This window comes from Cyprinus carpio, chromosome B4, assembly GCF_018340385.1.
Source record: "Cyprinus carpio isolate SPL01 chromosome B4, ASM1834038v1, whole genome shotgun sequence".
Classification (NCBI taxonomy): domain Eukaryota; kingdom Metazoa; phylum Chordata; class Actinopteri; order Cypriniformes; family Cyprinidae; genus Cyprinus; species Cyprinus carpio.
The window spans coordinates 21927077-21942439 of NC_056600.1; the positions used below are offsets into that span (position 1 = coordinate 21927077).

Below are 15363 nucleotides of genomic sequence, written 5' to 3' on the forward strand. Positions count from 1 at the left end.
GCTGCATTAGTAGTAGCTGGATTAATCACATGGGCTTTTAGGTACCTTCTAAAACAAGCTTGTTTGTAAGCATTGTGTCAATTTCTAAGTAAATGAACCTACTGTGTCCCGTAGGAGAACTCTCTTGTACCCGCAACTGCCTTTCACTTGCTGTTGTCTCCAAAAAAGAAATGCATAATACAATTTAATTATATGATTCTGTGTGTGAGTGGATATTTTGACAGGTTACTTCATCTAGCATCGTTTCCTCCTGTAGGCACAGTTACAGACAATTTTGAGGGCTTGGAGGAACAGATGGCTGTGTTCCAATCTCTCAGGATCCCACACTTCTGTGCCAACTCAGAAGCAGGTGTTTCAGAAAGCACGCAATGCCAGAGGTCCTTATGGCCACAGGAGATTCCTGGACCAGCAGGATGTGAGAAAGCCAAGGTCTGTAGCTATCATACTAAGCTGACTGTGCTGTGTACAATAATTTCTAATAATTAAAAGTAAAAAAGAAAGTTCATTTAAAAATACAGAGGGCCTACAGACCACATTTCCCCCCAGACGTTTTTAGGCTCTCAAAACTACATTTGGCAAAACACTTTCATCCAAAGCCATATACATTGCGTTAAAGGTAAATGTTTTATTTGTCCATACATTTCATGGGCATCAATATTGTGACCTTGGCATTGCTTAGGGCCGTTCTCTACTGCAGTGGTTCTCCTGCAGAGTTTAGCTCCAACTCTATTCAAACACAACTGAACAAGCTAATTAAAGTCTTCAGGATTGCTAGGAATTTACAGACTGGTGAGTTCGATCAGGGTCAGAGCTAAACACAGCAAAGAGGATCTCGGAGGCCAGTGTTGAGAACCTTTGCTTTACTGCTTGGGGTACAGGAAATTCATATGGTTTCCTGACTTAATTTAAATTCATTGATTTGTCAGATGCTTTTATCTAAAGTGACATTTAATACAATACAAGTGATGCCAATATAACTTAATTCAACTAGAATTATTCTTATCAATATTTTTTTCAGTGTATAAGGTTATTGAGTTTTTTAGAGATTGTAAACATACTTGATTTTAAAATAAGTTCAGGGGTCTGGGGACCCCCTTGGGGCCACCAGGGGGTGCAATAATTTCTGCCACAAAAAAAAAAAAAACTATGTGATTTTTAGGGCAGTCAAAGTTAACGTTAACTAAAGATAACGTGGCTTTAACATAATACAAAGTTGAATACTGTTTCATGCCACTTTCTAAAGAACAGACATCATAGGATTAATAGCTATTTTTTTTATATTGATAACCCTTTTTTAACAGTTAGACATAACATATATATATATATATATATATATATATATATATATATATATATTTTTTTTTTTTTTTAAATAAGAATTTAAATCTCTTTTCTTTGTACTGTACAAACGTTCAAGAATAGTTTGTGTCATTTGTCTGTGGATTTTCTCATCGCCATAGTCACCTTAGGGAGTTTGAATGGTACTACGCTCTGCAAATTTGCTTTCAAATAATATTTATTGCGAAGAAATGTGCTAAAATTTTTCAGTTTAACTGAATATGTGTTTTTTAGCTTGTAAAAAAAAACCCTGTTTTTAGAGCGCCAGCCATAAAACATGCTGAAATAGAATCTTCTTTGACATCCAACTATTAAATCAAAATTTTATTTAAAAATGAAGAATTACATATAAGTAAGTACTGCAGAAAACAGTGTTAAAGCTGTGATTTAGGTAGCATTTTTGAGCATTTTTAAAACGTTCTTGCACTCTTGGCAGGTCTATTGATCACTTTTCCAGTTTGCATTAACAGAAAGACTAAAATGTTCATAAATCCGATGGGAATAGTCTTCCACTAATGTCATGTATCCTGACCTTTTTCTATCAACATAAGGTTGAGTCCATATTGCAGCTTATTGCAGCCAAGATCCACCCACTTAGACAGGAAGACACCCTTATTTTTTGAACAGTCTATAAATAGCAGAAAATGTGGAGACATTCTGACTAAAAAAAAATAAAATTCTGAATTTTCGTCAGTCTAAAAGTAATAATATAGACCATTTTTCCTGTTATCCCAACATGAATCTGATTCTTTCTGTCAGCTCTGACTCAAAGCAGTCATGGGTTCTCCTCACTAGTTTCTTAATGAAGTCATGAGGGCTGATTAGCATTTTTTTACTGTATGCGTCTCTAATTGCTAATTTGTTCAGATGACATATTTAAATGTCAGTCAGGCAGCACAGATCAGTGAAAGTCTAATTATGCAGATTTAGTTAACATGCTGTAATTAGAGAAGTGAATGGACAAATTAAGAGGAAATTTAATTGGTTTCTCTTAATGGAACCATCTCACTGGCATTATCTGCATGTCTTTGACCATTATTTCAGCACCATAAAACTACCGCACTACAATCAGTTTAATCTTTTAAATGAAAGTTGTCATCGAAAACAACGATTACATTAAAATAGAAAGACAACTTGCCTGACGATGTGAAATCTATAAGTGATTGTGATGGATATTAAAGCTAAACAGAACTCAATCTACAACATTGTATATTTACAACCATTAAATATGAACGTTTACTGATTTAGGTCAAACATTTTTTTTTTTTTCAAATAATAAGCAAGAAGAACATAATGCAAAATTATAGACTAAGTGCTTTACTGATAAATTGTAATGCATGCTATATATATATATATATATATATATATATAGATATATATATATATATATATATATATATACAACTTTTAGCCCTCTGTAGTTATATTGAATAAAAAAAGAATTATTCAGTGTCTAGACAATGTTTTTCACTTATTGTTTTCTTTAAGATGTGTTATGCCATGACATGTTTTATTCACATCTTTTCTGATGCTTCCGATGTTTCAAGATTTTCTGCCTCTCCAAGGAAAGATAAACCATAAATATTAAAAACTTTGATAAATATGTTCAAATAAATCTGTCATGTCATGTCGCATTTTATAGATTTACAGCTGATGAATCGTGGGTTCATATAAATTGGTTTAGCAACACAAACCACCTCAGGGTAGTTTTAGGAGAACCTAACATAGCTCTATATTAAAAAAAAGTCAGATATTTTAAAAGCATCAGCTTCAGACTGAAACCCGAGTCTCGGACCATGTTCAGCCCACATGAACACTTGCCGCTCTGTAAAAGTGGTGGAAGTACAGTACTTAGAAATGCATAATTCCCCCTAATATTGATGTGTTTTAGTCATTTCATGTTTGTTTGTCATGTTAATTCCACCCACTGACTGGCACATGAGTTGACTGTGTGATACTCATAGTGCTGGCATCTGTAGATGAAGGTTACGGTGTGATCAGATCACTGCTCTCTGCCGTGATGCTTACAGTAAGAGCTGAGCTCAAGTGACACACTCACATCTATTCCAGGAAATTCTGTTAGTAAAGTCACAGGGTGTCTCAGGACAAGATAGTGAGCTGGCAAAAATATCTGATGCCATTCAGTCATGACCAGTCACGTTACACAAAATGAAAGGAAACTTCATTAATCACATTATATGATTTATAGACCATGTACTCAATTTTTTTCATACATGTTTAACCTAATGCTTCATTTCTGAATATATAAGCATTACCAGTTCTTATGGTTAGTATTTTGCTCTGCCTTTTTTGTGTTTTTGGGTTAGACCCGATCCTGGATTCTTCTGTTCATCTTAGAGTTGTTGTCATAGTTACAGATCTGTGAGCTCCAGAGGTTTGTTTAATGTAAACAGGATTAGATAGTGGATTTATAAACAGAGTTGATACTGTCTGACCCAGGTGCTGTATCAACCTTATCAACAATCTGATAAACCAGTAATACGTAATTTAGTATTATAATAATATGCACAAATGACATCATACAGGATTTACAAGTACTTGAAATTTCAAAATACATAGTTTGAGTAATAATTAGTGTGATCGACTGAAATTAAGCATGATTTTATTAGTGCATTATCGACCACATACTGTAAGAATGCAAGTTTTAAAAAGCTTTAATATATACTATCATGCAACCCAGCATCATAGTTAAAACTAAAATCAGAAATAAATGATTTAATGGAAATAAAAGGTTTACTGAAATAAAATAAAATACAGAAAAAGTCAAACTTATTTGATTGCAGCTATGTATATTTATATATACTGTATATATACGTACAGTCAGGTCCATGTATATTTGGACACTGATGCAATTTTTATAATTTCGGCTCTTTATGCCACCAGAACAGAATTTAAAATAAAACAATCAAGATGAAATTGACTGCAGACAAAAATATAAAAGAATGCTTAGGAATTACAATAATTTTTATACACAGTACCCCCATTTTAGGGGCTCAAATGTAATTGGACAAATAAATATAATTGTGACGAGTGGGGCGGGGCCGAGAGCCGTGGGAACGGAGCGAGGCCGGTGGAGTGATTGGGAAATGAGCAACACCTGCTCCACTCACCGGTCTCGAGCGTCCACGGCGCCAGACTGCTACGCCCTGCTCCACGGCACCGCGGATTCACCCCAGCGGCAAGGGATCTTCGGCAGCGCGTCCCTCCTTCCTCCCGCGTTTCGGCACCAGTGTAACACAATAAAAACTTCACAATCACGGGAAGAAGGAGGCGGGAACCGGTGACCACTCAAATAAAACTTTAATAACCAAAATAACCATAAAACAGCGCGACAGCCCCTCACGGGCGACTGCCGCACACAAACAAAAACCAAACCACAAAATAAAGCCCAGGCCTGGTCCTCTCTCGTCCTTCACTATCGTCGCTCCTCTTTTGTATCCTTCCGATCTCCTCCGTGGGACTCGAGACCGGTGAGTGGAGCAGGTGTTGCTCATTTCCCAATCACTCCACCGGCCTCGCTCCGTTCCCACGGCTCTCGGCCCCGCCCCACTCGTCACAATAATCATAAATAAAATGTTAATTTTTAATATTTTGTTGAGAATACTCTGCAGGTATTGACTGCCTTAAGTCTGTGACAGTCTCATGGACATCACCAAAGACTGGGTTTCCTCCTTTGTGCTGCTCTGCCAGGCCTTTACTCCAGCTCACTTCATTTGTTGTTTGTTTGTGGGTCTTTCTGCCTTTAGTTTTGTCTTCAGCAAGTGAAATGCATCGGGTTGAAATCAGGAGATTGACTTGGTCATTGAAGAATATTTCACTTTTTTACCTTGTTTTATGTTTTGGGTCATCGTCCATTTGTGCTATAAAGCACCACCCAGTCAACTTTGCTGCATTTGAGCTGAGCTCACATTCTCAGAATGTACCAAACTCTTGATTTTTTTCCACTCTGAATGTTCTTGCTATCTCTCTGATGGATTTGTTTTGTTTTTGAAATGGCACAGGCACACTTAGAATGGCACACTTAGGTCCCTTGAAAAAAGAGGGAGGCACATATTAAAGAGCTGTAATTCCCTAAACCTTTCACCTTTCCTCCGATTTTGATGGGAGTACCCTAAAATTAAAGCTCAGAGTGTACAATTTAAGCCCATATTCATTATATAACTGTAACTTGAATATGTTTTGGTCAGCAGCTAAAATAATAAAAATTGTGCCTGTGTCCAAATATATATGGACCTAAATGAATATATATATGAATATACAGTGCATTTAAAATGCATTAAAAAAAATTCAATGGAGTTTGGATGGCACCCGGTGGCTGTTTGTGGTATAATGCCCTAAATAAAATCTCCCAGGAGCCTCAAATTTTTTCATATCAACTTCAAATTTGGAACATAACTTATTTAGACATACGGCTTTAATTTTATAGCAATTTTAGAGTAAAACCTGTTATGTAAAATATTTATTATATGTTATATAAAATTAGTACAGTGTATTTTCTTTACACTAGAATTAAACTTCTTTAGCTTTTTAATACTTTAAGGTTTTGAAAAATAATCTGCTGATTTTCTTCTTTAAAAAGAGACCAACCTTAGGTCTGTATTCCAAAGTGTTGATAAATTACAACAATTTAAGTTTGGATAGTGCACTTTCATGCCTATTTTAAAAAATGGGGGGTGACAGTTAAGGGATTAAAGCTCTTTAAAAAATTTGCTAATGGTTTTAGATATGCATGCATCTTTTATGTATTAAAACAGAGACCACAGGACCATTTGAAATGAACAGGTGAAAGTGGAAAACTTCTAAAACATCTAAAAATATACTCTCTTCACAATGCTTTTTGACTTCCTTCATAAGCACATTCGTCAAGAAGAAAATGATTTACAGTCAGTTGTAAGTAAATGCACTGGACTGCCCTTTCTGCATCACATTAACTTCCACATCACATTCATCCTGTCCTGAAAGCTGATTGGCTCTCATTCATTCAGCTTGTGTCTGTCTGGATGCATACGCTACAGCTGCAACTCCTGATAGGACAGCAGGGCAGAGCAGCACGTGAACACAGCATAACGCTCCAATGACGTTGTGACTTGTGTTTAGAGGGGGCGGAGGGCAGATGCCTGGGAGGGTGGATGGGGGTTGGTACAGGGGCAGGGTGGAGTAAACACTTCAGCTGGGATACAAATAATCAGCTGGAGGGGAGAGAACCATAAAATGCAAAACACATTAGTATGGATGCTCATTTTAGAACTTTTGCTGTAAAGGGGAAATTCTAATGTTTATCTAGAGTTTATCTTAGAATTTATTTTATGCAAGCAACTGAACCAAGCTATTCAAAGAAGTAAACACAATAAACTTTATCTTTAGCGATAGACACCAGATGCCATGTTAAATGATGTTAGCAACAAAATATTTTATAAGGAGATACATGAGGAAATCTACAAACAACACAGACCCATAGAAGTAGAAGCACTGTTACAGACTACCAATAAAGGCAGTTCATAGGCTCATATTTGCATTTTAATAGCTGGAGGGATTTGTGTTCATTTAAGCTATGTGGGGGTGAGGTCTGTGAGGGGCTAAGGGGGTGTATACACAGTCCCAAACCTTAACATCATTCATACAGCTCAAGCTTAATCAAAACACGCTCACTGGTCTCTCAAAATAAAAAATAAAAAATATATTTAATTTAAGAACAACTATGGTATTTGATTAACACATTATTTATTGCTAGAATAATAAATACATAGATGTTCATAAACATTTCATGGCAGTCAGTACCTTGCCAAAATGTCTGATTTTTCAACTGTAAAACTGTGTTCTGCTTTTTATGCATATGGTATTTTGCAAACAAAATAAAGAGGTTTCCAAATAATTCAGTGCCTTCTTCTCTTCATAAAGTAAAACAACACACTTGATTTACAGCCCATCAGTGTATCTTAATCAACACATTTTTGTGAACATTTGAAACTACAGTAGTTCTGCTGTTTTGTATAGATGTGTGGGAGCGCGCATGACTCCATAACTGAGGGAGCGCGTTCACGTGACAGAGGAAGGGAGAGTTCTTCTTTTCACTGCTCCATCCGGGAACTTTCCGAATTAGCATTGACAACCAAAGCGCAACTTTTTCCCCAGGCAAAGTGAAATCAAGCCGCGCACTCGGACAAAATATAGTTCCCCATTTTCAACTTAAAGTCTTAAAAATAAAGCCGTGCGTATCGGATAGGTCGAATAGGAATTTGTCGCGTGGATATCGGAGTGGATCTATGTGACTGCTGAAATCTTTAGCTTGCCTTTTGAGCACTTTTGTTTATACTGGCGTAAAGTGGGTGATGAGTCTTACGGCCAGTAAAGAAGCGAGAACTTGCTGTGCAGCCCGAGTAGTTCTTGCGATTGTTGTTGCTTTAAAAATATTTGTATTACGCCACAAATAACGCGGATCGCGTCGAAAGTGGGGGAAAAGTGCTTCTGAAGTCGGAATATGGAGCTACAAGGCCTTCAAGAAGCATTGAAAGTAGAAGTCCAATGTCATCAGGTAAATAAAAATGGCATTTTGTTGAAGCTTTCCCGGGACTTCTTATGTGAATACACGCTGGAAGACAGAAATCCGCCGTGTGCGAGCGGTTTAATTTGGCTGGAAGTAGTAGCCTTTTAGAGTGATACAACGGTAACAGTCTTTCGCCTTTATGACGCCATAATCACTTTGAGCGCAGATTGTTAAAACGCTCTTTGATGCACTTTAACGCGTGCGGCGTGTTTTTTTGCGATTTGCACTAATAATGCGGCGGTTTTGTGTAGCGATCGGGACGAGACTTGAATATTTATGAGGTTCAAACGGACTCAGTGCTCGTCGCTTTGTTCCTCCCTCATATCCTAACTTGAAACACTTTAAACGAAACGTCTTTTCGTTGTTTTATTTCGTTTAGAAACTAGTTGCACAGACGAAGCAGGACCCACAGGTAATTCATTTTATTTGAAGCGTTGAAGAATGGGGTATTTACATTGGGTGAGAAACTTTGTCGGCATCAATAGTTCATACGGTCGTTCGCTACGCTTTGTCCTTTACGTGACTTTGCCAAATAACACAAACGTTTGGCTTGGTTTTTTGGGGGGCCGGAATCGTATTGACCCTATGTGTATCATTTTATGACGTTGAGTTTAAGAAACAAATAGATTAAAGGCAAAGCAGAATAACATCTCTAAGTGAAAAACAAGTGAGAATTCAAGCATGTTTCAGGCATTTCGATGTAATTAGTGATGAAATTTCACGTCATCCGTGCATTAAACGTGTTAGAAACATATTTGCCCCCCACCAAGTTGATTAAAACTACTAGAAAATCAGTTCAATCTGCTTTATTTACACACGAAAATTGTATTGGTAAGGTAGTAAATTGTTTAACACGTCCATTTTAGTTGGTCGACATGTTTCTTGGGAGTTTGTGAAGGAAGTTGCTTAACGTTACTTCCTCGGACATGTTGCATTAAAACATCGCTGTTTAGTGTGTTCTTAACCTCGATGTACTTATTCGATACTTTATCGAGGGGTTATTTTTCTTGGTCACATGACAACGTGGTCGAATTTGATTCGATCCCATGCAGTTCACTTTCACTTTTTTTTATAATCGCGAATCAGAAGGAAGGTCATCTATAGCGTTCCTATAGCAGTTGTTTATAGGTAATTCGTCTGTTTGGCCTTGTTTTATTGCGTTTGGTAGAGAACCTCTCAATCTTTTACTGAATTCGTCCGTCAGAATGAATCCCTCAGAACGACTGAATTTTGAGTTCGTTAGATGGACGTTCTGTTCATAACGCAACGTTCAGCACCTCGGACAGCGGCGCACGCCTGCATTTCAACGTGTTTGACATGTCAAATGTTGCGGCTGTGTGTGTTCGTGTTAAATGTTTGTTGTGAGGCTTTTTGGTGTACCTCAATTTGATAGTGGAAGCTTCCATTTTGTGCTGAAGGGGTGTTGGTTTCTTCCTAACATGGAGCAAAAGTCTGCAGAGTTTCTGGCTGGGGGAGGGCTCATTCATGGCCATACTAAAGAGGGGGAAGGGAGGAGAAAACACTAGTCAGCATCACACAAGACACTACACACAAGCCTCTGTAGGCCTTATAATACTCATTATGAGCTTCTTGTAATTAATAGTGGCTATCACAGTTAGAATGCTTAATAATATTTACTTATTCCATCTTAAGAGTAAAATAATGCATTGAATACTACAGGAAAGGCTTTAAAATACATGAATACATTAAAATACACAACACATGTTATGTTACCTAATATAAATGATGTCTATTTCATTTATAACTGTAGATCGTGTAATTATATCAAAGGATATACAGTATTAAAAGGCATTAATAACACACATATAATGCATTCAGAGCTCTAAGACTAAGACATTTCAAAGTGTATTATTAATACACTGCTAATTGCTAACCTTTAAAAAAAATAAAACACAGGCTTTCATAACCCAAACAAAAGCATTGTCTTTGCAGTACAATTTGTACATTTTCATTTCCTGCTTACATTAAGACGTGAATTATGTAGGCTATTATAAATGTGTGGAAAGTGTGCAGTGTCTTAATAGAAAATCCAGAGTGTTGCAAACCTAACCACAATATTTTTATGCAAATGTTGAGTGAATTCATGTAATCGGAATTAAATGTCATTAAGCTTATTCAGGTTATGTTTTAGGTAAACATCTAGTCTAACTAGAAATATGTTGAACTATAACTGAACATGATATTGGAAATTTTTTGGCGTCTGGGCCTGTACTGACCCATCCTCTTTATATTTCACTTGAACTTTCATTTGAAGGAGGCTTGAAATGCAGATGAACGGGGAAGCAAACCCTCCAGCATTTATTAGCTGAGAACATTATAATTGTGTGAAGCCTTTGTAAGTATCTTGTGTTCCCTGCAGGGCAAACGTCTTTTATCCATATATAAATATCTATCTTAGCTTGTGAGTTTTTAATACATATTGCGTGAGAGAGTTTTGTATTGTTGTCTTCTTGCTAGTTGTTGCATCACTGATCCAGAAACGCTCATAAACTTGGTGTAAGTCTTGAGCTTTGATTTGTTCGCTTCTACTCAGTTTTTGGTCTTACAAATCCTTCCTAAAATGATCCCTCTGTGTGTTCATGTGTGTCCCTCGTGCACAGTGTAAAATGAATTGTATTGTTTTTGCCTATTGGAATGGAATAAGATTTCTGTCCTGCAGAGATGGCCCGGTTTTCGTTAGCTTGCAGGAAAGGCTACATTTGCATTGTTTGTTTATTCAGATGCTGTAACCCACATTTCCATGTGATAAATGAATAGTTCACCCAAAATCTCATTTTATAGAGAGTGAAGAAATTACAGGTTTACAAGTTGCATAAGTTTATTGAATTAGCACAAATGCAAGTGACTTGTATCTCTTTGCCTGAAAGCAGTTCAAGCGTTCTGTCCAAAGTGATTTGTGTAGCTCTGTCCCGCGGACTGACAGCAGCTTTAATATGTAAAAGCATCTGATTGTAATTGTGAAAAATGTATTATATGTGACCCTGGACCACAAAATCAGTCATAAGTACCACGGGTATATTTGAAGTAATAGCCAACAATACATTGTAAGGGTCAAAATTATCTTTATATGTGAATAATCATTAGGATATTAAGTAAAGATAATGTTCCATTAAGATATTTTGTAAGTTTCCTACTGTTAATATATCAAAACTTAATTTTTGATTAGTAGTATACATTGCTAAGAACTTCATTTGGACAACTTTAAAGGCGATTTTCTCAATATTTCGTTTTTTTTTTTTTTTGCACCCTCAGATTCCAGATTTTCAAAAAGTTGTATCTCGGCCAAATATCGTCCTGTCCTAACAAACCAAACAACAATGGAAAGCTTATTTATTCAAATTGGTTTTGTGGTCCAGGGTCACATATACATATTTTACAATTTTAAGTAAATGTGTAAAACCTGACGGATGTGGTCAATGCTGACTGTCATTATATGGAAAAGAGGTTCAAGAAGAATCTTTTAAAGTTCTTCTTTTGTGTTTTTGATGCATATTGTTTTTGTACAGAAAATTTGGATTTGGAGAGACTAAGGCCTGATGTTAGAACATGTTTTTTTTAGCATAATGAAACGGCTCTTCATGGTACATATGGGAAATCTATGAAACTGTTCTTCAAATGATTTCACTCAGTGTTTTTTTCTCAAAATCTTATTGGAGCAGAATATCACAGTTACATCATGCTTCCTTATTTAAAGTGCATGCAATCCATTATATTGGCAAGATTGATATTTTGCAAAGTTCATCCAGATTTGATTTGGCACACTGGTCGTATCTAATGGTAACACATATTATTGAGAGCAGTAGTGTGAAGCATTCAAGTTCAGGCATGACTGTGTTACCTACACAAACTCAGGCCCAGACTCAAGCTCAGTATGTGAGGACATAAGACCTGAAGGAAACATGATGGATGACCAGCAGAAGCTTTATTTTAATTAATCTAATTGGTTTGTACCGTTTTTGATCTGTGCTCGTGTCTCATAGCAACACTGTCTGTGGTAAATCATTCATGCGGTTATTTCTGTTGATGTATTTCACTCTCTTATTGTGAAACGCTTCTATAGCCATTCATTCACAATCTCATAAGACATTAAGTCCTGCAAGTGATTCGTGCCTTGCTTTTTAAAGGGTTGTAAAACATTAGAGGTTTTCAGACCAAAATGATGAAGATGTCATCTCCATTGTCTTAATTTTCTACTCAAGATAGCTGTGTTTTACAAAGATGCTATTTGTGTCCAGTTGGAAATATCTCCAGAGTCTATGAACTGAATTTAACTGTATGTCTTTAGATTTGTGTCTCAGTAAAGACACAACATGTAAAAGGAAAACGAAACTATGTTTTTGTAGCATATTTAATGTTTTCTATTTAAATGTCATTCCAAAAAAGCATGCATGTATATTCAAATAAAACTATACATGACATAATACCGCAAGTCCTGTAAAATGTAAACGTCACTTTTTTTTTTAACCCAAAACTTGTGTACTACTTTCCGAATCTTCAAAATTGTCCTACAATTTTTTGTAGGAGGCACAGACTAAAAATACTGTTATTTTCTATAGTGGCTCTCGAATTTCAATAAGGACAGAAAAAGCCTTTTTTTTTGGCTTTAGACAAAAGCTAGACGCAAGCTTCAGCGGAGGGGAATGTTATCAGTGAATGAGGACTTTATTTCAGTCTGTTCCTCACACTGAGCTTTAGAAGACTTGGAATGTTGTGCACAAGTCATATGGACCATTTCTATGAAGCTTTTATGGTGCTTTTTTTGTCCTTTTCAGAGCTTGACAGATGTGGTCACTAAGAACTGTAAAAAATTTCTCCAGAGTGCATGAGGTTCGTTCTGTCATTGAAATGCATCTGAGCTTGATGTCTGATTCAACACTTTGGCTTTCTGTGCTGTGACACTTTAATGAGCTAATAAGGTAATGAGATTAGATCACGTTAGATGACCAATAGGATAACTAGATTTGAAGTCAATGCTTTCAATGATGACTGTATGGCTCTGTTCCAAAACCTACTTATGGTGCTATTTGTTTGTAGCATGTTTGGGTCAGTGTTACTCTGGCATATGATTGGTCAAAAGCTATTCTTTCTTTTGATCAGTAATTTATTGTTACATAGATTCTGGCCATCAGTAGCAGAAATGAGTAAGGCATGAATGTGATTTGCATGAGCCCTGTTTATCTTACTTGTGCACTACAGGTTCTACTCTCCAGATATTTGTACCTATAACCTCACAGTTACCAAAACAGATTTGCAGGTTATGGCCCCAAAATGATATCTGTCTTAGGCTAGGAAAAAAAAACAGGCCTAATTTTAAGATTTATATTTGAATTGCTTTAACATTATTTTTAACATTAACTAAATAAACTTAATGTGATGCATATTTACCAGTCATACCTAAATGAAACGGGTAAGAAATAGTTAAGATTTCTGCACACAAAAATAATTAACTATCTACAACTCTTAGATTTTAATTAAATAATCATTTTAAAAAAATAACTGCATTTTTTGCTTTGTGAAAAATTCTGTTCATTCAGTTAAAGAGTATGAACAAGGTTGAACAAACAATATTAAATTAGTTACAGATTAGCCACAAATTGGATTTATTGATGATAAATATATAAACGTTGTTTTTGTGTATTTGAAACACACATGCAGATATGCATCATATGAAGTTTATTTGTTTATGTTAAACTGTAATCCAAATGGAAATTTTATTTGAGATTCAAATACATAAATCTTAGGTTAGGCCTAAATATTCTTTATATCCCATTTTGGAAAGCTACAAGTAATCAGCGTGGATGCTGGACACAGATCAATGTTTGTATGGTTGCTCGTGTGCTTTGAACTTGTGTTTTTTAAATGCACAACCGTACAGTTCAGGAAGGGGCGTGTCTTGTCAGATGTCCCACCCTCTTCTGCCTTCTAATCTGCATGCTTTTCTAGGCCGTCAGTAGTGGATGCATGATTGAAGTGCCCTTAAAATACATAAAGACTGTTTAATGATTGATAAGATAAGCTTGTGTCTTTATGCTCCTGTGATGCTGCCTCTAGTGTTATTGGGGCGGCAGGGCAGTGCTTTAGTAGGTCACCAAAGGCTGATACGGTTTCCACATGTGTGCAAGTGTTTACTACTGCCCACGGACTTTCTTTAAAATAAAACAACTGCTTCTGTTGCAATCTATGAGCTTATTTCCTTCTGAAGTGCTGATTCAGCTTTGGAGTCATACTATGAAAAATGGATTTTATTGATCTTAATGAAATAAAACTGAACACATAGGCTACTGTAATGTGCAGTGCTCAAAATGTCCTTTCTAGTCCAAAAAAGAGCCTTTATGGAAAAAATAAACTGTACATATGACTCATGCTTACGACTAAACTTGTTTGTACTGAAAATGTTCTGGTCTTTCAGTTTGGTATGCATACGTAATTTTGTGACCTGTGTTGTTTGCATGTTGTTAATTGTAACATTTAATATTATAGTAATGTGCAAGTAATACGGTTCAAATAGTTCACAGCATTAGCTGAGAATTTTTATTCTTAAAAATGTTTTAATTATTATTGAATTTAGGACAGCTGATATAAGCCCAATATATATATTCTCTCTCTCTCTCACACGCACACGCACACACACACACACGCGCACACACACACAAACACATACACATATATAAGCCCTACTTAACACATAAGGATTTAGCATTTGCAGATACAGCAGTTTTTTTTTATCAATTTTTTAATGATATGAAACTTGTTTTTGTGACAAATTTACATTAATTAAACCTGCAGTCTGTAACTTTGTTGTGTTCAAAATGTACAAAATTTATATAATAAGTGAGTACACCATGAATCTCCAAACCATATTTTTGGTTTATCCTGAATCACAACGGTGGTGGTAAGTGAGCTTTCATGTTCTATAATACAACAGACTACCGCAAGCAAGCGGCTAACCTTTTAGTGGCTCCTTAGAACACATTATTTGTTTCACGCTTCGGGCACACCCCTATCCATCCTATATTTAAATTTAACAGAGTTCACGTCAACGAAATCAAAAGATAAGTGCTGCATTTTATTAATTATCAGCTCATTTCAAGATCATAAACTGCAGTAGGAGAGCATCCGGCATCAGCACTGGAAAGATAAGTTTGTCTTGCTACTTTCAATGAAGATGATTGTGTGTTGACCATCTGCGTCTTCATTTGCAGCAGTTTGCGCGTCGGCTTGCTGAAGAGATACTCAGCTACTCCACAGCGACAAGTGTTGCATTAGCGCAGTCATATCTGACTATAATGTCATATAGCCTATAACACGCTCTCACACATTTATTAACATTTTGGGAGGAGTAAAATTTACATATGCGGTTTCAACAACTAGATGCATTTACACTGGTCCAGTTTCGTCTGGAATGCGGCCTAGACTACCTCCTGAAGTGGTTTGAGTGA

At 36.2% G+C, this 15363-nt stretch overlaps 1 protein-coding gene across 5 annotated transcripts in view; it reads left to right on the forward strand.

The window, feature by feature from the left end:
• The first annotated feature begins 279 nt into the window (after nt 1-279).
• Nucleotides 280-15363, forward strand: part of LOC109106290 (PHD finger protein 21B-like) — a 58241-nt gene continuing 43157 nt past the window's right edge. Inside the window, exon 1 of one of the 5 annotated variants that reach the window (XM_042722383.1) lies at nt 280-429. In XM_042722383.1, the coding sequence (XP_042578317.1) occupies nt 295-429 (135 nt within the window). In that variant the 5' untranslated portion in view covers nt 280-294. Of the gene's footprint in view, nt 430-7354; nt 8316-15363 lie in introns of those variants that run through there. The other 4 variants (XM_042722385.1, XM_042722387.1, XM_042722388.1 and 1 more) reach the window with 4 other exon arrangements.